General features: G+C 39.5%; 1 protein-coding gene across 1 annotated transcript; it reads left to right on the forward strand.

Annotated features, from left to right (window-relative positions):
• Window positions 1-100: 100 nt before the first annotated feature.
• KCTD5 (potassium channel tetramerization domain containing 5) lies at window positions 101-26,420 on the forward strand. Its single transcript, XM_071570717.1, has 6 exons — window positions 101-362; window positions 7,350-7,458; window positions 8,519-8,610; window positions 9,450-9,545; window positions 18,364-18,489; window positions 24,836-26,420. The coding sequence occupies exons 1-6, from the start codon at window positions 141-143 to the stop codon at window positions 24,863-24,865; spliced, it is 675 nt and encodes a 224-aa protein (XP_071426818.1). The 5' UTR covers window positions 101-140; the 3' UTR covers window positions 24,866-26,420.
• Window positions 26,421-26,613: the final 193 nt, after the last annotated feature.

A 26,613-nucleotide genomic window follows, 5' to 3' on the forward strand; every position in this document is an offset into this window, starting at 1 on the left:
GGAGCGGCGCGGGGGGACCCGGCCCATCGCGGAGCGGCGAGGCCGGGCCCGGGCCCGGGCAGCAGGCCCGGCGGGCGCTTCCGGCGGGCGGGGCGGCCGCAGCCCGGCCGGCGGGGCGGCCTCTTCCGGCGACGGCGAGGATGGCGGCGGAGAACCACTGCGAGCTTCCCGTGCCCGCGGCCGGCAGCCTCGGCGCTGGCGGGCCCTGCCGCCGGTGCAGCTCCGCGCCGCCGCCCGGCAAGTGGGTGCGGCTGAACGTGGGGGGCACCTGCTTCCTGACCACCCGACAGACGCTCTGCAGGGACCCCAAGTCCTTCCTCTTCCGCCTCTGCCAGGCCGATCCCGACCTGGACTCTGACAAGGTGAGTGCGGGCTCCGCTGCGGGCCCGCTCCCCCGACCCCGCTCTCCCGCTCCCCCGACCCCGCACCGCCGGCCCGTCTCTCCGCTCCGTCCCCGCGATGGCAGCGCCCTGCCCTGTGCCGCCTGCCCGAGCGGCCCTGCTGTGGAGGGAGCGCTGGGCCCGGCGCTGCCGCCGCCGGGGCAGTTTCTGAGGGGCTGTTTAATGAGCCCCTGAGCTTCAGGAGAGCCGGGCTGGAAGGTGGGCTGGCGTGCTGCGAAACCGCCGGTTTCGCGAGTAACACAGCTGCTCAGAAATACATCGGAGAGGACAGGATCGTTCGTATGGTTGCGTGTTTATGTTGTTTGACGGGGTTTAGTTGTAGCATTTGAATGGATTATTTGCATGCACTGACGTTGTGTTATTTTTGCAGTGTCATCACCCTCTTGTTCAATTTCAAGAACTCGAACAAAGTACTTTTGATAATAACCTCTCACTTGGGCGTAGCATTCTGTCTTTCAGCAATTCTTTAGAAAAACGTTCCATATTCTGCGTAGATTGCAAATGGTGGGTGACAGTGAATATTTCAATACTCCTTCTGACTCAGTTTTAGTGGGGAAAGAAAAGTTATTAAGATTTAACTATGGGGTGGTATGTAGTAACAGATATACAGTATTTGTGTATAGTGTTGGCTCTGAAAGTGATTTTGGAGCATCATGGACAAAAATGGGTTTCCACTATGGTAAACTTTAGGGAAAAAAAGAACAGCTTATAATCCTTAAATATATAACCAACAGGTTGAAAATAAAGAGTTGCCTTTTTTATATGATTTTTTTTCAGTGAGATTAGTAGTAGATTTCATCATTTTCTCAGGCATAACTTCCATAAAGGATATTTGAACACTTAAGAAGGTAGGGAACAAGACCTAGTGTTCCAGAGTTAGATAAAAAACCCCTTCAGATGAGGTGATGTGGGAGTGGCTTTTTTGTTGTTGCCTTTGTTTTGGGTTGAGTGTTTTTGGAGAGCTTAAACTAACATATAAAAGTAAATTTAAAATGTAGTTGGCTTGTTGATAGGTCAGAAACTATCTTTACTCAGGAGAGAGTAGGAATGCTTTCCACTCATGTTTTCTTAAATAAAAGAGAAGGCAGTGCCTTGTGCCCTGGCAGATGGGAGGGCCAGGTGTGTCCTGGGAGGCCTCAGGCACAGCATCAGCGGCCAGGCAGGGCAGGTGATTGTCTCACTCTGTGCTGGGGCAGCCTCATCTCAAGGCCTGGAGGCATTTTGGGCACCGCAATAGTAGAAGGATACAAAACTCTTCGAGAGCATCCAAAGGAGGGACACAAGATGGTGAAGGGCCTTGAGGGGAAGCTGTAGGACGAACAGCTCAGGTCAGTTGGCTTGTTCAGCTGGAGGAGACTGAGGGAAGACCCCATAGCAGTCTGCAGCTCCTTACAAGAGGCAGCACTGATCTTTGCTCTCCGTGACCAGTGACAGGACTGGAGGGAACAGCTGAAGCTGTGCTAGGGAGGTTTAGGTTGGATGGTAGAAAAAGGCTCTTCCCCCAGAGGGTGGTGGGCACTGACCAGGCTCCCCAGGGCAGTGGGCACAGCCCCAAGGCTGCCAGAGCTCCAGGGGCGTTTGGAAAACGCTCTCAGGGACAGGGTGGGATTGTTGGGGATGTCCTGGGCACAGCTGGGAGTTGGACTTGGATGTTCCTTGTGGATCCCTTCCAACTCAGGATATTCTGTGATTTCCTTAATGGGTGCTACTAAAAGAACTGAAAGGCTTCAAGAAAGGGAGCATGTTTGCCTTCAAAGCACCTTCAGGTGCTAATGTTGAGTAGAATGGAGCAGCCTGTCTTTTGGTGTCAGATGTTTCCACTTGCAACAGAAGAAAGGTTAACCTTGGCACTCCCTGAGGCAAAACTAATGTTTAATGGAATAAGGTGGTGGCATAGATTCTCTGAATTTAGTGTGCGTTACAAAGTCATGCACAACTTGGGATGTAAGACTGAGAATCATTTCAGCAGACAGATGAGTGGTAGTTCTCATACTTACTGCTCACAGTAGGATATGTTTTCTGAAATATTTAAATCTTGCTTTAGAGGTGAATATGTGAAAATAGACAAGCAGAGCCTTGCTCACCTTTTCATCATTGTTTAATTTAATGCTTTTACTGCATTACTTCAGAGATTTCCCTATTTCAACATCTTCCTATTTTAGCTATATACCAGTTTTTCTTTTACAAACTGGTCTATCATTCTTTTAACTTTCCCCTAAGTGAGAAGATTGTCAGACTTTCATAATAAGGTTTTGGCAACAGTATTCATGCTTGATTTTTAATGCCTTTCTGAAGTTAGATGTATTTGTACTAAGGTAGAATCTGTCAAAGATAGAAGCAAGCACTGAATATTTTAGAAAATTCAAAATCTTCCTGGCAGCACATCCTTAACTGTCATCTCAAAGAAATATCTAAATTGTTGTCAATATTCTGAGAAATAACTGAGGTAAACTTTATTTATCTGTGAGATTTCTGACTAGTTAGGTGGGTTGTGTTACTGATGTAGTTTTGATAAGTTCTGGCATTCTGGTGGTGCTCGAAGTTTTTGGGCCATGTAGTTTGTGAAAAATGTGTTCTGGACAAGTAGCTCAAGATTTAAAAAACACAGAGGGTAGAGGAGACAACTATTTCTAAATCTGGATTTAGTGCCCAATGTTACTATATTTCTGTGCATACTGCTGCCTTTAGCAGAACTTCTACTTGCTCAATATATGTAAATTATGCCGGTTTTTGCTTCTGTTAGAGCACACAGCTTAGAGCCAAGAGCCTGGTGGTGTGGACTGAGTGTACACATTCTGGAAAAGTATTGGTCTCAATGAAGATAACTAACTGGAAATAAATTCACTCCAAATACTGTGTTAATGCAATTCTTGAGGAGACTGTTGATTGGGACTGGGGAGATGTGTGTATTTAGTCCACCACTGAAGTCCTACTGGAATCCTGGACCTGACTCCAGCATTCCCAGTTCAGTGTTACCGTGGTGTAGTGGGTAGTCACTGGATGTGGCAGAAGGTTATAAGAAGCAAGACTGTTTCACTGGCATGGAGTTTAAGGAGTGACTTCTCAGTCCAGAAGGACATACATGGAGAGTAGAAATCTAATGGGGAAGCCTGATCAGCCTCGCAAAGGTACTGTGAGATCCAGCTGGTGAAGGGTCAAACTGTGGATGCTCATGCAGGAAAGTACCTGTTCTTAACAGTGACAGTAATTATTTATTGGAATGGCTTACACAAAATGGTTACATTTCACCACCATGTTCTAAACGTTAAATTTCACTTTAAATAAATTGAGTTATGTGTGTTTTAAGCCAAGATCAGAGTAAGTGTTCATTATGGTTCCTTTGACCCTCAGTCTCTATAATTGAAGTAGAAGTGTGTGCAACAGGAATACACAATCATTTAAATGTTTTGGCCAGTATTTTTCTAATTCTTTGAAAATACTTGTGCATTTTCCATCTTTTGTCTTCATGAATGCTGAATTGTGGATATGCTTTGGGATTGAGAAAGGAATATGATTGTGAGCTACACTGACTTTTCATTGGTACACTGAACTAGGTGATTGAAACTTTAAGAGCAAGTTTTTAGTCTTCCTCTAAAATGTGGGAGAGGGTAGCAGCAAGTGCAGGTTCACTGTACCTGAGCCATGCTGGCTTTTAAATGGTGTCCTCATAAAGCACGTATGGAAAATGTTCTAGGACTTGGGGACAAGGAGGGGAAAACTTGCTAGAGAGAAGAAGGTAATGCAAAACCAGAACTGGATAAAGACACAAACACTTGTGTCATTAATTAGCACTTTGGGGCTGGATGCACAAAGACAATTGGTGCATTTACTTTAAGTTTTCTTATGAAGAGTGTCAAAATTTGCATTAAACGGCTCTGGGGTCAAAATGTTGGGGTGAATGGAGAGAAAATGAGTTTCAGCTGCTGTTCTGGTAAACATTAATCCCTGTTTGTATAAAATATATATACAAGAGAAAAAACAGAAACCTTATTAGGACGTAGATTTGTCTTATGTTTGTGGTGTTTGCCTGAAGTTTGGAAAATGGCTTCATAATTTACTGGTTAGCAGAGGAAATTGCATAGCAGGGACACCAAGGTCTATTAAGCAAGCCTAAAGCTAGTTATGTATGTGCAGACTGCAACTATATCTTTAGATTTCTAGATCACATTTTAAGTGCAATTTATTATTCTAATCTTGCAATAAAAGAAAACCTTCTTTTAGAAAGTGTCAAAATGCTAATTATACATGGGAATACAATGTGTTTTTATGTACATCTGGATGAAAACAATCCTGATAATATTCTGATAAACTTACGACCTGTATTTTGAGAGCTCTAGGTAGAGCAGGTGGCTGCACTTCTGTGTCAGTGTTTATTGGATTTATGTTTATATAAATATCCTTAAAGATGGAGTGTAATCGGCTTTTCTTAGTGATTTCAGCCTGAAGTGCTTAGCATACATTGAAGGCTATTCAGACAGCTCACTCTAAAGGAGGAGTGATAAGGCATTTTCCATAGGAAGATGCTGAGGAGGTCAATTTGTGCCCCTTTTGCTTGTGCATTTTTTGCACATGATTACAATATTCTTTGCTGATTTTCCTTTTTGGGTCTTGACTCCCTGCTGCTAGTCTGTAGCAAACCTGAGCTGTAAGGTTCAAGACACACATCTTCCTCTTTGGAATAATGTTAATCAATGCATGTTTTCCATACCTGTAAATGTGTCTGGGTAGGTAATTTTTGCATTTGCAATTTTTACATGCTAGAGTGAATGCTGTTGAAGAATTTTTACTGCACACTGTTAGCATTTAGCCAGAGTTCTATAAGTATTGATATTTACTAATTTATAACACTTTTGGCTTCCTTCTTTATTATTTTTCAAGACACACTATTGCCTGAAAGGCTCCACAGAGTAAACAGTGACACTACTGGGGTGGCATTTTATTCTTATATGACCTCTGGTAAGGTGGAACTTGAAAGAAAAGGCCTAACATTGTAGCTTCTTCCCTTTGTGGTTTTGTTGGAAGCTTGTTTAGTGTATAGAAAAAGTTAAAGCCTTTTGTGGAAGGAGTGAAGTCACTGTTGTTACTTGCCATTTCATGTAAAGGTTTTAATTACTTGCTTCTGTGACCCACCTTTCTGTCCCTGAGGTGGTATAGAGCTGGTGGGCCACTATTGCTTCATAAGGTGATATGAAAAAACATTGCAGTGTTTTTTCTGTAGATTGTTCATTCTTGAAGTGTTTTGGTAATGTAAATGTATTTAAATGTGATGTAATAAAACTGCAGAGTTTTGTTCACTTTTTCTGCCCACTGGTTCTGGTGCATAGCCTTGCTTCTCTGAGACCTTTAGATCAGAAGAAATTGTGATGAGACGTCATCAAGCCTTGTCTGGTCTGAGTATCAGTTAACTGAGCATGTTTTAATGTATTAATGTTTCCTTGAATAGTTAATTTTATATGAAATTAAACACACCTTCACTACTTCTAAAATGACAGTGTGTTTGTGTGCAGTATTTAGCTTGTAATCATAGAGAGGTGTATGTGGCTTTTGTAGTTCAGGCTGTGGTCATATGTTCTACCAATCCCAGTTAGACAAATGCAGTTATTCAGAAACTGAATCCATATATCCACTATCTTTTTTCCAATGAAACATTTTAGGAACTCTAGGTACTGTTAAGTAGAGAGAGTTTTCAGGTATCACAGTTCAGTAAGCAAACTTTTATATGTAAACATCAATGTCCAAAAGCAAAGGAATGGGTCAGTAGAACTTTTTTTCATGTGGAACAGCAAGTATCACTCTCTTGTGTGGTGTCCATGCAGAATGGTTCAAATTTAGCTAGAATTGTTAGTAATGACACTTTTTTGAGTATCTCCTGTAAACTACCAGAATATTAAGAATAAGTAAAAACGTATTTGGGCTGCTGCCACATCTCTTCAGTATGTCTCTGTAGGATATCTGTTGTACCAAAACCTGAAGTAGTAAAGGATTAATGCTCTTAGTGATTCACTTGGTAGTAGAAGGAAGCAGTAGAATCTGTTAGACATCTGTCTTATGAATCTTCCTTAGACCTCTGGCCAACACAAAATGTGTCAGTACTGCATTGATCACAGATAGATCCTAAATAACATAGGAGATACCTGTTTTGTTTCTTTTTCTCTATGTCAGGAATATCACCTCTGGATTTCTTGACGTTTTGCATTTCACAAAACACCGCAGTCTGTTCAGGAAACTGAGCATTATTTAATTTGATCCACTCCATCACTGTCTCCACAAGGGAGGCAGGAACTGCAACACCAGTGTACTTTTATTTAGAAGATGCACATACAACCTTTGCTTGGTACATGGCAGTTCTCAGTACCCCGTCAGTTTTGTCTGTCAGAGATGGGACAAAACCAAATGTTTATAGAACGAGGTGTTGAGGCTAAAAAGAAGTATGTTTGTTTGCCTTTAACTAAAAAAAAACTAACAGAAAACAAGAAAAAGGAAAAACTGGTATTTGAGCCTCCCTAGAATGTAACCTTTATTCTGATTCTTCAGGTTTCCTAAAAAAATGCCCTCATTTTAAGTGTTATTTTTTAACCTTAACTGTCAGTGTTCTCTCTTCCTACTTAGATCTTTCATGCTAAGTTGATAATCTTTGATAAAGGGCTGTGGGTGATTGATCCGATAAGAGAGGTTGTGTATTACACATTTCAGTGATAATCTGGGAAAACTACAACTACGTTGTTGAATTCCTTCCTTTTGATCTCTTTATACAATTTGCCTTTAATAGATGTGGCCACATCTGAATACGTGCTTGCTATTCAGATGGCAAGCTGAATATTAGCTTACAATTCCCACTTGGATGTTCAAATCATTGTGGGGTTTTTGGCTTGTTTGTTTGGGGGTTTTTGTGTTTTGTTGTTTTGGTTTGGGTTTTTGTTTGGTTTTTGTTTGTTTTTTCTAATCTAGGATGAAACAGGTGCCTATTTAATAGACAGAGACCCGACATACTTTGGGCCGGTGCTGAACTATCTGAGACACGGGAAACTGGTTATTAACAAGGACCTAGCTGAGGAAGGTAAGACTTTACCAAAACTTCTGGTTACTTATCACTTGCTTATTATTTTTCATGACTTTTGAGTCATCAAAACTAATTTAGAACTAGATGGTAAATCTTAATCAGTGTAGCATTTCAATCTGTTTCAAGCAAAGCTGAGAGGTATCCTGCAGCTATAGTATGTGCTGTTACTTAAGCATTTTGAGTGTGATTCGTGATGTAACAAACCCAGTAAGTATTCAAACAGAAGGGGAGATGCCTTGTGTTGTAGTCTTCATCTTTGGGTTTAGTCCTTTTCAAGCAAGAGAGTGCTGCCTGGGAAACAAGCTTTAGAAGATGTAAGTCAAATAAGAGTGAAGGTCTGGGATGTTCAGAAGTGTGAAATATGCTCTTGAAGACTAAATTCTGCCTTTGGCTTCTCCCTCTCTGTCCCCAGCTTGTAACAATTTTTCCCTAATGGAGGATGACTGCCTTAAAACATGTGGTACTAAAACTGTATTGATAAGGCATTGAAATTTGTTAGAGAGGTACCATCTAACTATATTAGCAGGAAATACTATGAAATATCATTTCCACGTGTATTGTGTCTTATGTGTGGAGAACAGGTAAGCCTTGAAGGTGTGAGTTGAAGCAGTGCCTTTAAGCTTTTGTTTCAGGATCTAAGATCTCAAATGACAGGAAGGAAAATTTCGTACATGCTGGCAGCTGCAGAGATTTTCAGTAGGATTATTTGAATTTCTCTTTTGCATTCCAGCCAGAGGCAGGGCCTGAGCTCGGTGGTCTGTCAGTCTGCCAAGGAATGGTGTCTGTGCCCCTCTTTTGCTTTTCTGCCTCATTCTATACATGAAATGGCATCTGCTTTCTTTTGGGGTTTTTAGGACAGTTTTTTAGAATGAGCTAAATACTGACTACATGTGCCTGAAAGAGGCAAGAATCATTTGGTTGGTAAATTATCTTATCATAGGATGATAAAATAAAAAGATTTATGTAGCTGTAGAGAGGAAAATTTTAGGAACTCGTTGGTGATTTTGGCCTGGAATCTTTGATTACACTATCTTTCCAAAAAATGTTTCCATACTAGGTGTACTGGAAGAGGCTGAATTCTACAATATCACATCACTAATAAAACTGGTAAAGGACAAAATAAGAGAAAGAGACAGCAAAATCTCACAGGTGAGGCTGTTTTCTTGTGAGCTTTTGATTATTTGTTCTATGACAAGTAGTGGGTGGGTTCCATTTGATCTTCATGTAACTGCTCATTTCCCCAGTAAGGTACTGAATGGCTGCCCTCATCTCTGGATGAGCTAGAACTCTTAGGATAAAAAGATTATTATTCTGAATTACTTGCTCCTGTCAGTCTACTTGCAAAGTTCACACATCTTGTTCAGAACATGATAAAACTCTAAATAATTGTTCTGAAATGTCTTGTAGTAGTAGAATTTGCCATATTATCCTTTCTAGAAATAGTTATTTTAGAGAACAGTTTTTTGAGAATATATTTTAGAATATATATTTCTCATTTTCATTTAACAGTCTGAATATAATGAGATTGCCTAATTATGGTATAACTGCTGTTTATACAGTATATTTATGCAGCATGCATACAGATACTATTTAGCTCCTGTCATACATTTTTGTAGCAAAGTTAGTTTCTTTATTTGTAGTGCCCTGTGGTTGAGAAGACTGCTGCTTCTCATAGCAAGCAGCTCATGAATATTTCTCCTTGAACGTGAATATGAAAGAGAAACTTTGTTCTTTAACTCTGCTACTCTGAACTTCCCTGGTAACTGAGTCTTTGTGGAGATATTCAGAACTCATGTTGCCAAATTCCTCTTGAAGTCAAGTTGTGGGATCACAGGATGTCCCAGATAAAATGGTCCTAGTTATTCATTGCTCTGGATGGGTTCGGGGTGGTATTGCTGACCATTTCTAGAGAGTAAGGGCAGCTTCAGAGAAGTCACAAACATGGTGAATTCCATGACCTGTTGAGCATCTTATATTTCATCTTGAAGGTGCCAGTCAAACATGTATACAGAGTGCTGCAGTGCCAGGAAGAGGAACTCACTCAAATGGTTTCCACAATGTCCGACGGTTGGAAATTTGAACAGGTAAAAAACTCATATGGGATATAGTTACAAAGTCTTCTAAAAACTGAGTTTTATGAAAAAGGAATATAAATTAATTTCTGTGCATCTCTTTAATTCAGTCATGTTCAGAATTTGTATAAACATACACAGTTAAGGTAAAATGTGATATTTGTGTTTGTCATAGAACAAAAAATAGCTTTCCAGGAGGTAAATTGTGCTGACTTTCTTTAAAAACATCTGTGTCATGTCTGAAATGTAATTATTCAGTGTCTGCACATGGGCAGTTGAAGGGTAAATCAACCAAAATTATCTAATACAATTTTATGTGGATGGTATGTTAAAGAGCTCTGGGTAAAAAAAAAGAGCTTGGGAGATAAATGTTTGTCAGGCCCCAAGAGTGGTTCTTCAGGTAAAAAATTGATAGACATAGAAGTTTGGACTTAAGCAGTGTGGATGTGGAGCTGGAGAGCTGTGAGGTATGTGATTGTTTTCGTTCTGTGTGCTGTATAAAAATAGCTTTGTGTGCACCTTCAAGAATATATTGTAAAATTGCAAAAGATTTTTCTGTTATTTTTTCTTATCTCTGTAAATAAGAAACTAACTGTACGACTTCTTCATCCTTCACATTCCCAACCTAGCAGAACATTTAACTGCACTGGAGCAATGAGTCTGTTAACTCTGAGACACGAGTGCTCAGCTGCCAGCACCTTTTTCAGTGGCTGATGCCTGCCTACTGTAGGAGAGACTGGAGTAAGCACAAGCCCGTTGTCCTGTGCAGTCTCACTCTAAAAACATAACAAAGCAACCTTTTAAAAATGTTCAGGACACAAAGGTAAAAGAGAACATTTTGTTTATATTTGATGAGATGTGTAAGGTGCTGGTGTCAGGAAGACAGCCATAATCAGATAGACTCAGCTGGCACAGAGAAAGCTTTTTATGTTCAGGTCTCGGGCTCAAGTATTACCAGGTCTGTTTGCCGTGCCAGAAGGTGAATGTGGTAGAAGTCCCTGTAGAAAGATCTTCACTTAATGCATGTGACTTTTATGACCAGTGCATTAACAAAGGTGTTTCAACATTCTTCTTTGCCATGAGAAACTGGCTTTCATTACAGAGATTCTTTACTTTTAAAAGATTAAATGATGCCATGGCTTTTACTTATCCTAAAGCCGTTTAGTCTTTGGGGATATTGGATTTGGGAGTAATACTGCTTTGATTTGACAGTGCAACTTCTGAAAGAGTTGTTATAATCTCTTTACAACTGGAAAAGTCCAGTGGTTTTCTTGAACATTATGCCCCTGTTTCATCCAGCTTTCTCCCCACTTCCTCCCTCTGCCATGTTGCACTCTTTTAGACACGAGGTTTGAAGTAGATAAACACAAGAGCTGTATTATACCTCCCACCAGGCTATTCCCTTCTTTGGTCGTATTGCAGACCTGCTTTTAGCACACAGCATTCACTTTGAACAGGATTAGTATATTCTGTATAAGGTAAACAGTTTTATTGTTAAGATCTGAGAACAGTGTCTCATTTTTGTAATTTGTTATCTTATCTAAGTCTGTGTTGCTCTGCAGTATGCTTCTTTCAGGAGTGCTTTGTACCCGAGAAAAGCTGAAATCATTGGCTTTTTCAGAGGAGAGATATTCCTATGGATTGGGAGTTCTTGTGCTCTGAGCCCCGTGCAACGTGTCTGAGTGGTTTGTTTGGATCAAAAACATTTCTTTCCCCTTAACATTTCAAAATTTTGTTGTAAAATATGATTGGATGTGGTAATTAAATAGGAGCGGAAGGTGCTGAACTTTTGGTACACTTAGGCAGATGTTTTGATGCCCTTTTGCAAAGAATATGAATGGAGGCTTTGCTGGAACAGTGTGATTATGTCCCAGTTGAAAATCTCTTAGCAAAAATTACACTGCCTTACTTTTCTGATTTCAGTGGGCTACTTTGTAGAGCATTTTTAGCTTCAATTTTTACTTCTTCAGGCAATCAGAAAAAGCCAATATTTTGGCAATACAACATAATAAGAAACATTAGGCTATACAAAATTGGTACATATGGAGGCTTAGACAGCAGTGCTGTTGGTCATGTAAATTTTAATGATTAATGTAACGTGAGTCTGTCACCATAACACAGTCTTAAATATGTTCCCTGTATGAGGAAGGTGGTATTTAGCTGCTGCCTTCAAAATTTTCACATAACAGTAGCAGGATATGTATAAATTTACCATTCATGGGCCTTTTCATCCATTGTAATCTCCACTTTACTCAGAATAGGCAGTTGTTGTCTAGCTCTTCACACTTATTTCAAAGCTGTAATCTTTCTCAAGGGTGCTGACAGGTATGCTTTAATTTAAATGGGCTAGGAATTGCCATTAAGGTAGAATATTTTTTATAGTAACAACTTGAGAAATTTAGCTGATGTTTAGCTGAACTTTGAATTATTAGACATTTGGCAAGTGTGACCAGAGTTCTTGCTAGTGGTTTTTATGGGAACAAGACAGATTTTTTTTCTACTCCAGGTATTTTCTTGGCTCTTCTGTAAATTACCCCTTCTGAAAGCAACTTAGAGCATCAACGTTTTTTCCTTTAGTTGACTTCATATGTTTCTTTAGCTGTATTTTGTTTATCAATATTTAGGACAAGATGAAGCTCTTTCATAACCAGGCTTGATACATTGCTTAAATTAACACCTTCCAGTCTTACATCCACATTACCTTCTCCATTTGGCAAGTGCAGCAGGGAAATAATGCTTCCTTCCATAATGCACCAAACTTCCTTGATGTTTTTCAGAGTAGTTGGCTACACCACAGTGACATGGGGAGTTTTCTGTCTTGCTATTAGTAAATCTTAACTTCCCTTACAATTACAAAGGGCTTTGCAACTGCCTTAATAATTGTTTGATGTTGAAATGAAAGTTGTAGCTTTATAGCAACCTGTTCTAGTGGCAAGTAAATGTTACCTGAATGTTTGAGCTCCTCTGTTATTTGTACGATTTGGATAACAGTATGTGCTTCAGCTTCACAAAGGTTTCTTTTTGTGTTTTGCTTTGATTGGTTATTTCAGCTTGTCAGTATAGGTTCCCAGTCCGTCTGTGGCCGGGCTCAGCAGGCAGAGTATCTGCTGATAGTGTCACGGGAGGTGAAAGGGGAAGAGAGATGCTTCCAGAAATGCTGCAGTGAGGTGTGTCACACCATTCTCTTTGCCCTCACGCTGATGTGCTTGGCCTCTTTGCGTTTCTGCTGCTTTCAAATCATTCCACTTTATTCCTGGATGTACAGCACATAGTAATTTGTGTGTATTTGTGACTGGTTTTTTATTTATATTCATGATATTTCATTATACATTATGAATGTTCATACTGTAAATATAATAAAACCCAAATAAAAATCCCCTAGTTATTTAGTTAAAGTTTTTTCTTAAAAAGTGTTCTTACCTTCTCAGTAGGTAACTTCTTTTTCTTAAACCTTCCTCCAAAGTTAACATCCTTTGATACATACTTGTTAAGGAAGAAGGGTAGAATTCAAACCTTAGGAGCCCTGTAAATACATCTTTGTCTTCACTGGGTTCAGAAGGGCACATTTCTCTGTTATAGTCAACTGGAACAATGATTGTTTCATCCACCAAATAGCCTGTAAAGGTCCGAGTTTGAACCCTTTGTTTCTGGTAACTCAGAGCTTAACTGTTTTTTAGATGGATGAAATATGTTCAAATTGGAACAACAAATGACAGGAATTTTTCATATGGAGGAGTGAGGGGAGAACAAAATCAGAAATTTTAAATTTTTGGGTCTCAAGTGGAAAAAACGCCCTGGGTGGGGTTTTTTTGTTTTATTGTTTTCTTGGGACATTTTCTTGAAACTCAAATGGAGACTCCAAGCCTCACTCATTGGCTTTTTAGGCTCATCCTTCTTTGTCCCTTTTGTTCTCTTTTCACTGCTTTTTTAATTGCTTTGTTGCTTCCAAACATTCATGAGTTTGGGAAGGATTTTTTTGCTAACCAGTAATGTGGAGACAGTTTCCAGTACTTTACATATCTCAGCTCTATTTCAAAGTGTCACATGTGAATTGATTTGGGAACGTGGTGCTCTGTAGTATTTTCATCAATAAAATGCTTGGAGTACTTATTCTTTTCCTTGCTATATATATATGGTTATACAGTCGGAAAGAGGAGTATAACATCCTGAAGGTAACGTGGTAGTGAAGTGGCTGGATAAAAGCAGAGCTTTGCCTATGACTTTACGTGGACACTTAGCCATGCAATTCTGGATTTTGAACCTGGGCTGTTACCCCCCTGTATTCCAGAATCTGTTTTTCATGAACCAAGCACTGTCTGTTTATTTCAGTTGTATAGGTAACATTTTGAATGTGGAATCAACACTGTGGATTTTCAGACTTTCTGGAATAGAGTAAGAACTGCAGCTTGTTAGGTCTGTGTAGGGTACAGGCAGCATGATGTCATTCATGCATTCATGTCCTAGGGAAATCAAAGTAAACTTCAGCATCATCAAATGGAAGATGAGGAAGGCAGTGAAGAAATGAATGCAGGTGTAAAATAAAAATAATAATTTTTAAAAATTGAAGCTTTGAAGTCTGATAGTTGCTTTAAGAGACCTGTAATAAAAATGTTTTCAGGCCTTGCATCAGTTACCAGTGCTGAGTTGAAGAGCTGATGTGCCTGTCTCTATAAACTTTTGCAAATCCCTTGAGAAGGCAGTAGAACAAATGCATTATAACTCTGAAAGGCATAGAGGCCATTCTTAGATTCATACAACTTGATTCTGTAAAGGAAAATTATTCTGCTAGCCCTTAGCATAATTAAAAAAAAAAAGACAAACTAAAATAGAATTAGATAAAAATTTACTGGGTTTTGTGAATCATACCATCACAAGATAGAGAAGGAAATTAATTGGTAGTGGTGAAGTAGAAGAGTTGGTTAATATGAGTTAACTCCACTGGGAAGCAGAGGAAGACACGGCTGCTCTTTGTGCAAATTGGAGTGGTTATCTGAGATGATAATACTATTCCTGATTTGTCTGGTGAATACACTTGTATAGCATTTGGATGAACGTTGCTAAACCAAGAGAGTAAATCTGTATAGGCACATTACTGAAATGTGTCTGGTTTTGAGATAAGCCTCGGTTCAGTTAGGCATGAGATTTGTTTGCTTCAAAAATAAGGTTACTTACTATGAGACAGGAACTGCCTTGCTTTGATTTCTTTGTCTTTTAAGGAAAATCATGAGCTCTACTGGCACATCAAGCGATAACTATTTCTGTTGACTCAATAACAATGATGATGATAATAATGCTTTTCATTCCTGTCTTCTTTAGTTGTAGCTGACAACCTGCTAGTGCCATCGCCCCTTTTCCATTCAAATGGTGAATGGATCATTATGTAGTGAATTTTCTGTGATAAGTAACATTGACATTTTCCCGTGCTCGGTTGTGACACTGTTGGGGCTCACAGGGTTGCTTAAACAGGACCACACAGCTTTAGTAGGAAGTCGTGGAAGGAGTAAACCAATGGGGGAAAATAGATACATGCATGTATGCATACATGTGTAGTTATATATATGTGTATATAAATCATACAAATCTATGAAATTCAGAGTTTCTAAACATTCTTTTTTTCCTTTCTTGAGGTCTTGATCATTTAAGCCCCATGAGCCAAAAAGAGTTTGTCCTTTCAGAAAGTCTGAGAAAAACAGTAGTGTGGATAATCTGAAATCCTTTGACTATGCATTGTAACACCTGTTTTGCAGAGCTCAGATTACTCTGATTTGTTGTGGGTTCTTTTTGGGGGGGATTGAGTGTTGGTGGTGTAGGGATGGGCAGACATGAGGAAAAGAGGGGGGATGGATCTTCCAGTTTATCAGCATCCTTCTTGAAGTATTGCCACCAACACTGGGAACAGTGGGGTGACTTTTGGAATAGGAGTACTAAAGCAATAGTGTATTTCTGATCTTAATTCCTGACACAGCAGTTAGTTCTAATCTTCAGTCATTTTCCATTGTTTCTTTTTCTGCCATCAACTTTATTGTTGATGCATTTCAAAAAGCTACAAAAAATTTCTAGCATGCTATTGGTATTACACAAACTATACATTCTTAGCTTCTCACATAATAAAACTGCTTATGGGAGTAGCATGAGTTGGAGTTTTGGGGAATGTGTGTTTAATGTTGCAAAAGTGACTTTATCTTGAATTCTGCCAGCTAATCAGTAATGGCAAAAAATCATTAGGTGTTTCACAGTCAACTAAATCCATAGTCCTATCCAGTTGGCTAACAGGTATTCAGTCTGCCATGTCTCCTAAAAAGACTGAGATGCAAGAAGTTAACTTATGTCATTGTATTATGAAGCATTAGCAAGTAGCTTGGTTAGCCAGAACTGATGATTTGGCTGATGTTTGGATTTTGTATGGGATCTCCTTTCAGAGAGGTAATTTATTTCTTTAGAGTGTCAATAAGTGAAGAAGTATTTTTCCTTCTGCTAGTTATCACAGCTTATCTGATAGAGAGTTGTTGCCATTTTGAAAGAAGAAAAGTTGACTGTATACTCATCAAATTGTATGCTTGAATTTTATTCAGATTTCTCTTCAGAGAAAGTGAATTTTGTGTGGCTTTATTTAAACATGTATCCAACTTTCTGAACATTTTCCAGCCTTTAAGTGGGTTAAAAATACTGTTTAATGTCCTACCTTTTACCTCAATAATTGAAGCAGCTGCAGTAGTTATATTAAATGATTTGTAATTACTGTGTAATATATAGGATAAACTTTATACCACTTTGTTAAATTTAGAGCCAACTTAACTGCTATTTTTTCTGAAAATGTGTGTATTGTATTTTTTGTTGATAGGGAAGACAATCAAAAAATCATCTCAACATACAAAGTAAATTTGGGTTGATCTTCCAGCTCTTCAGTAGATTTTCTTTGTCCATTTTATGCAACTAAGGAACTAGTTTTACTTTGTGGGTTTTGTAATTCTGCATTACACAAATATGGTGTGGTGCAGACTGCAGAGTATCAGTATCCATTGTGGAAGATTAGCTGCCTTAAAGCCTCAAGGTAAATGACACTGTTATGTTGAGGATGCATTGGTGCTTCTGAAAAAACTGGGGGTTTGTAACTTCTTTACATGGTTTTGGTGGAAAAAATGTCTTTAACACATACATTTTTGATCAGCCTGTGTTCACTGCTGACTGTGTATGTATTTTGCAGAACTGGAGTGGTGTTAGGAGAGGAGGAGGCAGGGAAAGGTTTCTGGTGATAACACACAGCCAGTGAAGTTAAAGTACATAATTTGAGAGTGATGAATTTTGATGGTCAGTTTTGTTCATGGAAGGCTGTCTTGTATGCTGTAATACTACCAGGGTCCAAAATCTTTGACGTTGCCTGGGCTTGGAGTCAGCTTGGTTTGTTGTGCAGACACCGTGTCTCTGCTCTCTGTAGCCATCGCTCTGCCCGCCCGCGGAGCCGCTGCCCTGGCTGTGGTACCGCAGCGCGAGAACATCCGAGTGTTCCTCCCCTCTCTCCTTGGAAGTACAGCGAGACTTTATTTTCTCCTGACAATGCTGTATGGAAGCTGCTTTTAACCTTGGTGTGACTTCTGTTTGTGTGGAAGGGATAATCTTACCCCTCAAGTACAGACTGTATCAAGATTTCTTATGGACTGCACCTTCCGTGCTGTAACAAGGCTTTTGCTTCTTGTTCTGCCAGACTAATAGCAGAACACTGTTACAGAGATAACTACAGTGTTTCAAGTGCTCTTGTCCTAAAAAACAAGTCAGGCCTTCTACATGGAGCCATTTCCAGTGCACTTTAATAGCACAGTAGAGACTGGGAAGGAAGACAGCCTTATTGTATGTGTGTGATGATTTGGCAGGTAGATTCAATATAGTTTTGGTTATGACATTTAGATACAGTGTATCTCTGCAACTGGTTTTAGGATTGGAGCTGTATCAGTAATAATAACACCATACACTGTCTTGTCATGCTTTTGAAATCAAACTTTAAAAATGAACCAGCTATATCTGAATTCATTCTGTTATGGAAAGGCAGGCTACGTAAAGCTTCTAGCATTAGGTAAGTATGTTGTGTTAAAGTAAGACAATTTCTGCCATTTGATACACATCTGCATGAGAGATAGTATTGATACTGAGAGTATATCCTTCTTTCTCAGTAAATTTTCATTTATCATTCAATATAGAGACTTGTAGAAACTTGTAAATACATCACATTTCATTATACATGGCTTCTGCTTGTAGCACTTCCTTAATTAACTTCCTTGTAGCTGCACATACAAATTTCAGATGTTAATGGGTGTCCCACCATCCTGTGTCTTGGTGTTTTACAAGCAAATGTAAATTCTGTCTTTGTCCATTCAAAATATGTTCTAATAGAAATACTGTTATTCTGTAAGTAGTGGTGAGGATTCCTTCAGGATAAAGAACTTTCTGCCTGCAGGCATTTACATGTTAAATCATGCCTTGTTAAGGCACAAACTCTTTAAAAATTAACTCTGGAGGATGTGAAGGTTCCCAGTAAATAATGGAAGTGGAACAGGCTGCTTCTCTACTGGTCTGCATCTGTAGCCTTTTCTTTCACAGTATAATCATAACTGTAAATCATTAATGCTGTAACTGTTTAAAAAGAAAGGCTGTGTTTATCTTATCATCAGTGTCAGTGTATTTGTCAACATCAAAACGTATTTGCATTGAAGTGGAGAATTGTGCTTCATGCACAACCAACAGTGTGAAGAGTGAGGAGTGTTTGTACTAATGGTGAGACCTTATGGAATTTCTTTTATGTGGAAAGGTAATTGACTTTTTGTTTTTCATCTTTCAGCTGGTCAGTATCGGTTCTTCCTATAACTATGGCAGTGAAGATCAGGCTGAATTTCTGTGTGTTGTCTCAAAGGAATTGCATAACACTCCATATGGCACAACCAGTGAACCCAGTGAAAAAGCAAAGGTAAGTTGATAGACATTGGACTAAAGAAATTATGTTGAATTGGGTGGGCTTCACAGTCATGTTAGATCTGCCTCTGTTCTGGACCATTATTTAATTGCCTTTCCCCCTGTCTTTTATGACTAATTCCTTGTACATTGGATGAGAGACTGTAAATGGTACAGTCAGGATACATTTATTATGCATTTGTAGATTATTTAAATACAATATTCTGTACTTTTTCAATACCTTTTCTTTTTCAAGTTTTGGCAGATATTTGCTGTTTACAATTGAGAATCTAGGTTTTGTTTTTCTTGCTTGGCTTCAGCTGAAGAAATCACTGCCAAGAATGGATCTGGTAAGATGCTATCTCTGTAAAACAGAGTCATGTGCAATATGTCATAAAAGGTACTTTTTAGCATAATGTTTTCTGAGTTCTACTCAATTATCTGTACTTTCTCTAATCAACTTTACAAAAAGATTGTAATGGGCACAGTTTCTTAGCATTTTACTCAGTTGTCTTTCAGAATTTGTACAAGGGAAAATGTAAAATCACAGCTGACTAGTTATAAACCAGAGCAGTTCTGTCATGTGTGTTGTGTGTCATGCACAGTGAACAGCTTTTATCATTGTATTGCTGCATTGTATGAGGAGATTACTGCAGACAAACTGGATGCTCCTGTATCAAAAGCTTTTAATTTCATATATGCAGATGGAAAACAAGTGGTGAAACATCAAAGGTTGCTTTTTCAAGAATCACCTTTGAAGAAATTAATTTTGAAATAATGCTAAAAATGGATCCAAGCCTTGGATGCGAGACCTCAAAAAGATAAAACTTCATTGCTTTCTGTGCTTTGTAACATGCTTATGCAGCTCCACATACAGAGTCAATTTTATGATATGCACTATAAAAATACCCCAAGCCTGATGTTGGATCTCTAGTGAAATGAATAATTATGTTCTTCTGTCACTATTGAGATAAAACTTCCAAAGAATTGTAAAGGACTAATATAGTCAAGAGGAGGCAGTGAGCCTGGTTCAGCCATGGCTCACTCTTTTCAAAACCCTAGTCAGGATCTGGTTTTGCCTGGATGCTTCAGGAAAACTTTGAAAGTTGACAAGTTAGAGGTGTGTGGTAATAACTTCGGACTGAGATACCTGCCTGAAATAAAATATGGAATTCTAGAGCCTAATCAACATCTTCACAAGGAATGGTGGTACACGTGCGGGGAGTTTCAGAAGTTGCATCCTTAATTTAAAAGAAAATATGGATCAAATGAAAGTGTTTAAACACAAAAGCTAGTTCAGCCTGCAACACAACTGTGTAAACTGAGTCTCTCTGAGAGAAGCTGTCTTAGACCTCCCCATCAATAACTGCTTGGTCATTGTTTCAATGAGAGAAAAAAGGGTAATTTGACCACTGTGATGAAAAAGCATTCCTGTTAATTTTGGCTGGAGATATAAATAGTCACTTCTTTTGTCCTGGAAGAGTTGAGCTGTTACTAGCAATTAATGGGCAATACTTGAAAAGTAGTTTTTATATATTGTGTTTCTAATAGATCAGAATTTTTTACACAGATATATGTTGTGACTGGGAAAAACAAATTTTTCTTGAGAGGTTTCTGGCATCTGTGTTCAGGAATCTTGACTGGATTTCAAGAGCTGCTGTGTCCACAGTTCCCTCTGAGCATTATCCTCTAGGCTCTTCAGTAGTGCCTGAGTTTGCCCTCATGAAGCTGATGTGACTGAAATTCTAGTATCCACTGATACATACAGAATAATGTGTTTATGTGTGGGTACCAACTTTTAGATGCCGTAAGAAAGTCTTCCTATTCCATTTACAGCAGATTGGGTTAGAGAAAAAACACCTGCCAGTATGTAATTTTTATTGGCAAGCACTTCGGTTTTAGTTAATAGTCCTGGACTTTCAGAACTGGAAAAAAGCGTTTTCTGATAGCCATCTAATCAAGCTTCACCTTCAGTCCTTGTTAGAGACTTTTTCCTTGTGTTTTCTTTTTTTGGGTAACAGTCAGCATAATAAGTTAGTAGATGACTTCTGTGTAACCTTGTAATTCACCTAAGCAAAGGAAATTGATCTTAAATGGTTCCAGTGGTTTTACTGGTAGCCATAGCACGATCCAAAGATAACCTCTATTCCCACAAGCATTCCTCTCTTTCATGTCACTTTATTGACCCAGCACTCTTGGGACAGATGGCCAAAACTTGTTCACAGTGTCTGCATCCAAAGTTAGATGCTAGTATTGTCCTTTTGCATCCACAGCATAGAGTACACAGAGTTAAGGTACCAGCTTTTTATGGCTTTATTTAACTTTTCTCTGTACTTACACTCCCTGTTGTTACATTGCATGGAACTATTGGCTTCTATCTGCTGATTTTAGGACATTTGGTAAAGGAAATTGTCATAAATCCATTATGTTCCTTCTTGAAATTGCCAGCTGTCATACTCTTTTACTAAGAGTGGAGGTCCCAGGAGAAAACAAATAAATGTCATTGCCAGATGCTTCAGGTGTAAGTGGACTGTACTTTTTTGCAGCTCTGACTCACTTGCAATCTCTTCTTTTCCCTTCCTTTTTCTATACTTGCTGCATGCTGCATGACACTCAGAGTGAGGATGAAGATACGGATTACGATATGAATGACTCAGATTAAGTGTAAATGTCATGGTGAGCACTAGCTGCCCCAGGATTCTAACCAGATGCTTTCTGTCCCTTCCAATTCCCACCCCCAAGTGCTGTCCTTCGGCTAGTCGTGGTGCTCTGTGTGTGTGTTTGTGTTTATAGTTGTAGCATGGTTAGCACAGACAGAATTCCTGTTCTGGATATTGCTGCTTTAACACAGTAATGACTGTTGCTGTTACAAACTGTATTGAGATTTGTTCCTTTGAGGTTTTGCTGAGAAGGAAAGTTCTTCATGTAGATTCTAGGGTCAGAATTGCTTTTCATTTTTATTTCCCATGCACCACCTTTTCTGTCTAATGGGTTTTTTATACGTAGAGGCATCTGGTACAAGTTTACAGTACACATTTTCAGTGAATGTCTGATTTGGCAGTAATTTAGCAAACTTGACTAAAGTGCAGTGCAGTCCAAAGGTGGTCTTAATCTGATAATTTTGAAATCAATGATTTTTTTTAATCAAGATACGGCAAACACAAGTAAACAGTGTGATCTTGGTGCCATAGGAAACAACTTTCTGGGGAGAGATTCTTTCCACTGTCATTTGACATCTGATACAAGATCAAGGTACTTTAACAGTCACAAGTGGAAGAGCACAAAAAAATTTGCATCTGAAAGAACCTTCCCCTAATGTGTCTACAAGCAGTGCTCATATTTATTCTGCTCTCGAGTTTGTAGAAGATGACATAGCATTGAATGATCAGTAGTACAGTGTGGGTAGTCACTCACTTGAGCCTGTATAAATTGAAGGTATTTACCACTGAATGAGAACTTTTTAGCTGTAAAGCAGCATTACATTTATCTCTGAAGTTTGGACAATGCTCTCAAGCACATGGTGTCATTCTTGAGGTTGTCCTGTGCAGGGCCAGGGTCATCACTTGGTGGTCTTTGTGGGTCCCTTCCAACTCAGGATATGCTATGATTCTATGAAGTTCCTTCACATGGCTGAAAAACCCCACTGTTTTCTTAACTGATGCTAACAGAAACAACTGCTAGAGTAGAATGAGACCTTTTGCCTAGTCTTCAGAAATGGCTGAAGGGAATTAATCAAATATGAAGCTTTATTGAAAGAAAGTAAACTGGCACTATGCTGAATTAAAATGCAATATTCTTAAGCTGCCCGAGGGGCAAACAGTCCTTAATAAACCACTGTTGTAGCAGAAGTGCCTTTATTTTGAGTGGGAGGATATAGTTCTCATGTTCTGCTTCCCTAAGAAGGAATCTCACTTGGGATCTTAGAATATGAGAGTTCATTCAGACATTGTTTAGAATTTATAAGTCAACTTTGGATCTGGTGCACCTGTAGGGAAAACAGAACAGAAACGTGAAAATTGGGGTTGGGAGAGTCCCCAGTGTCAGTACAGTCTGGCTGACGAATGGGCTGACTGAGGAGGACCTGGGGATACTGGTGGGTGAAAACCTGGATATGAGACAGCAATACTTGCAGACTAGAAAGCCAGTTATCCAGTACTGCAGCAAAAGAAGCATGGCCAGCAGCTTTACTCCACTCTCATGAGATCCCACCTGGAATGCTGTATCCAGCTCTGGGATTCCTACTACAAGAAAGACATGGAGTTGTGAGACTGGGTCCACAGGAGGAACATGAAAAGGGTCTGTGAGCTGGAACACCTCTCCTGTGAAGACAGGCTGAGAGAGTTGGAATTATTTGGCCTGGAGAAGAGGAGGCTCAGGAGAAGTGTTATTGCAGTCTTCCAGTACTTAAAAGAGCCTTATGAGAAAGATGGAAAAAGACTTTTTTACTGGGAGCTCATAGTGACAGGACAAGGGGAGATGTTTTTGAACTGAAAGAGTCTTTAGATTAGATAATAAGATGAACATACTCTTTATTATGAGGATGGTGAGACCCTGGCACAGGTTGTCCAGAGAAGCTGTGGCTGCCCCATCCCTGAAGGTGTCCAAGGCCAAGTTGGACAGGGCTTGGAGCAACCTGGGCTGGTGGGAGGTGTCCCAGCCCATGACAAGGGGGTGGAACTTGATGATCTTTAAGGTCCCTTCCAACCCAAACCCTTCTGTGATTCTTTGATTTCCCCTTTAGCAGAGGTTACTGAAAAAGTAGCAAGCAAAGTGTGTTAAAATATTGCCTGATATGATGGAATTTTCTCCTTTGCATTGGGTTTACTGGCTCAGTAAAGTGTGCAAAGTTCAGCGTCCAGGTCTGGCTTGGCTTTCTCTTATTGCGTGTGATCCCAATACTACAGAATGTAGTTCTAAATCTTTTTTGTCTTCTGGGAAAGAATTAACTCAAGTGCTTCCAATATTAAATTTGAAAGATTAATAGACCACAATTATTTTCCAGCTGCCACAGACATGTTTTTGTCTCTGTTGGATATGGTTTCACATGGACTACATTTGCTGGGGCAGACTGTTGGCCACTATTTTATCCAGTGTCTTTTTCTCAGTTGTGACCAACAGCAAATACTTGAAGAAACAGTTTTAAATATGAAGCATTTATGATATTTACTCCTGATATATTTCCCCACCTTCCAGGAAACCTCAGTTTAGGAATTTTGGCTTCAAGCTTTCATCCAGATCATTGTATGGAAGCTACAATGACACTGTATCACCACAAGTCAGTACCAGTGGCACTATCTTCTCTCAGTTTGTTTAGTCCCTTTTGAATATATTATACACGCAGTTGCTGAGTAATTTACAGAGCCTGCCTTTTCCTCACAGAATTCACTTGTACCTTTCCTATAGTTTCATATTAAACACCTTTTCCTTAGTACATGTAGTAAATTATCCTTGTGAAATAAACAATGTTTGCATCTAAAATACACCCTAAAGTATGTCATGGCCCATGGAAAACATCTTTCTGTATCAAGAAGCAAAAGAAAATGAAGCATCATAAGACTTTTCTTTACAGATGAACATTCTTAAATACTTGTGCTGAGTACATTTGAAGCTTTGCTTGATGCTTGGTTTCACTGCTGTCATGGTTGGTTCTGCTGGTCAGCCCGAGAACTGACCTGGTTATTGCTGGATGCCATTCAGTTTAGAGCAAAAACATGAAAGTATTGTTGCGTGGACAATCAATCCTAAGACTTGGATCCTTTCCTCACTGGAGGATCCAAACAAAACTGAAACAGAAAAGGAGAAAATCCAGTCAAACTGTAAGTAGAATAGGTGGTCTTCATGTTGTTGGTTTAAATCTTGCGAGGTCGTTCACTTGGCCTTTGAAAACTTCTTGCATCACCTCATCCAGTGTGCCGTTGTTTTCAGCACTAATTTATGGAACTTAATTTGCACCTGAAAGTTAAGGACATTTTACTGGAACAGGAAAAATGGAGATTAAATTAAATTTCTAATAATTAAAGTACCTGAGTTTATTTACGACACATTACCTAAGCATGTTCAGAACTAGGATGAGGTGTAATGGCTTCCTTTTTACATTTGCCAACTCCTAAGCCTTGGTTATATTAATAATACTCAATTCCTAGCAGTGTTTTACATCTGTTTTAATGGGTTTTGGTAGTAGACATTGTAGATATCAATTTCTCTTTTTTCAGCTTTAAAGGACCCCAGGAATGTCCGTGAACCAGGTCCTTGACACTTTACTGGTTATCTGAAATAGTCATTATATTGGTCTTTGACCTCCATGCTTTAGGAATGACATTGAGCTAATTTTCATTTATAGAATTTTTATTGGTCTGTTTCAGATTTTGCAAGAACGAGGTTCCAGGATGTGAAGACAGTATTGAATGGTGACGATTTTTTCTCTTTTATTTGAAGATGCAGTGAATTGTCACACTGAAGAGGCTCAGCTGCAAAAGGAAAAATCTGATTTAAACAATTTGCTGTTGATCTGGGTTCAACCATTTTTGCCTATAAGCTGGTGTCAACTGGCTGGAAGCATTGCAAGATTACATAATGAGAATAGATGCTGTGGGAGTGTGTGTTAAGTTTTGGTTGTAGTGCATGGTCGTACTCTCTTGTGGGCTGATTGACACTGGTCATTTGAAAAGAGATGACCATGCACTCATATTTTCCTTGGAGACATGTAGCACTTAATGTCTGGTGCTGGATGACCCAATGTTGATCAGTCTGGAAAAGTTTTCCTGCTAATTGTAAACCTTAAAAGGACTATGTAATTGGTGCTACACAGACACACAGACACTCAGAGACACAGGCACACACAGACACACAGACAGACACACAGACAGACAGACACACACACACACACTCAGGCAGACACAGACACACAGACAGACACACACAGACACACTCAGGCAGACACAGACACACACACAGACAGACACAGACACACACACACACACACACACAGACAGACACAGACACACACACACACACACACTCAGGCAGACACAGACACACACACACAGACAGACACAGACACACACACTCAGGCAGACACACACACACACTCAGGCAGACACAGACACACACACAGACAGACACACAGGCAGACACAGACACACACACACACACAGACACACACACACACAGACACACACACACACAGACACACACACAGACACACACACAGACAGACACAGACACACAGGCAGACACAGACACACACACACAGACAGACACACACACACACACACAGACAGACACACACACACACACACACACACACAGACACACACACAGACACACACTCAGGCAGACACAGACACACACACACAGACAGACACACACACACACACACAGACAGACACACACACACACACACACACACACAGACACACACACAGACACACACTCAGGCAGACACAGACACACACACACAGACAGACACACACACACACACAGACACACATGTGTTACAGCCCACAAATGCAAGTATTTGGGCCTACATTGTTTCAGAATCAGTGGCAGCCCTGGTTGACTGTGTTATACTGCACATTCCTTATGGCTCTCTGACATACTCTATTATGTAATAACAGCCTAGGAGATCAACTGAAACTAGCATGTGAAAAAATTACACAACAGAGAAAAGGTTTCTCTGAAGGAAGGGTGTATATATTGACTGGACTTACAGCATATTTTAATACCCAAAGGGAAAACTAAACTCGGAGAAAATGGCCTTCATCTGAGTTATTCTTCATGTTCCTTCTGTTAAAAGTCTCCTGCGAAAATTATGCTCCAGTCTTATCCAGATGCTTGGAAGGGGAATCAAAATTTGCTTAAAATGACCAACGGAGTGTTCTGTTTCTTTTGAGATATTTGTACTTATATATGTGTTTGTGCTTTTATAAAATGCCTATAAGCATTGAACTATGTGGTTTATGGTAGAAATTTTTTCTAGAGCTGGAGGTTTTACAGAAGTATGGCTGGGTAGTCCTAGGTCCTTGTCACTATTACTGGTATTAAAATCAACCTTAGTGTGAACACAACCTCATCCAATTGAAAAACATAATTCTTTTGGACATTCAGGATACCTGTAATCAACCTTTCTCTCCATATACAG

Source organism: Pithys albifrons, chromosome 16 (assembly GCF_047495875.1).
Source record: "Pithys albifrons albifrons isolate INPA30051 chromosome 16, PitAlb_v1, whole genome shotgun sequence".
Classification (NCBI taxonomy): domain Eukaryota; kingdom Metazoa; phylum Chordata; class Aves; order Passeriformes; family Thamnophilidae; genus Pithys; species Pithys albifrons.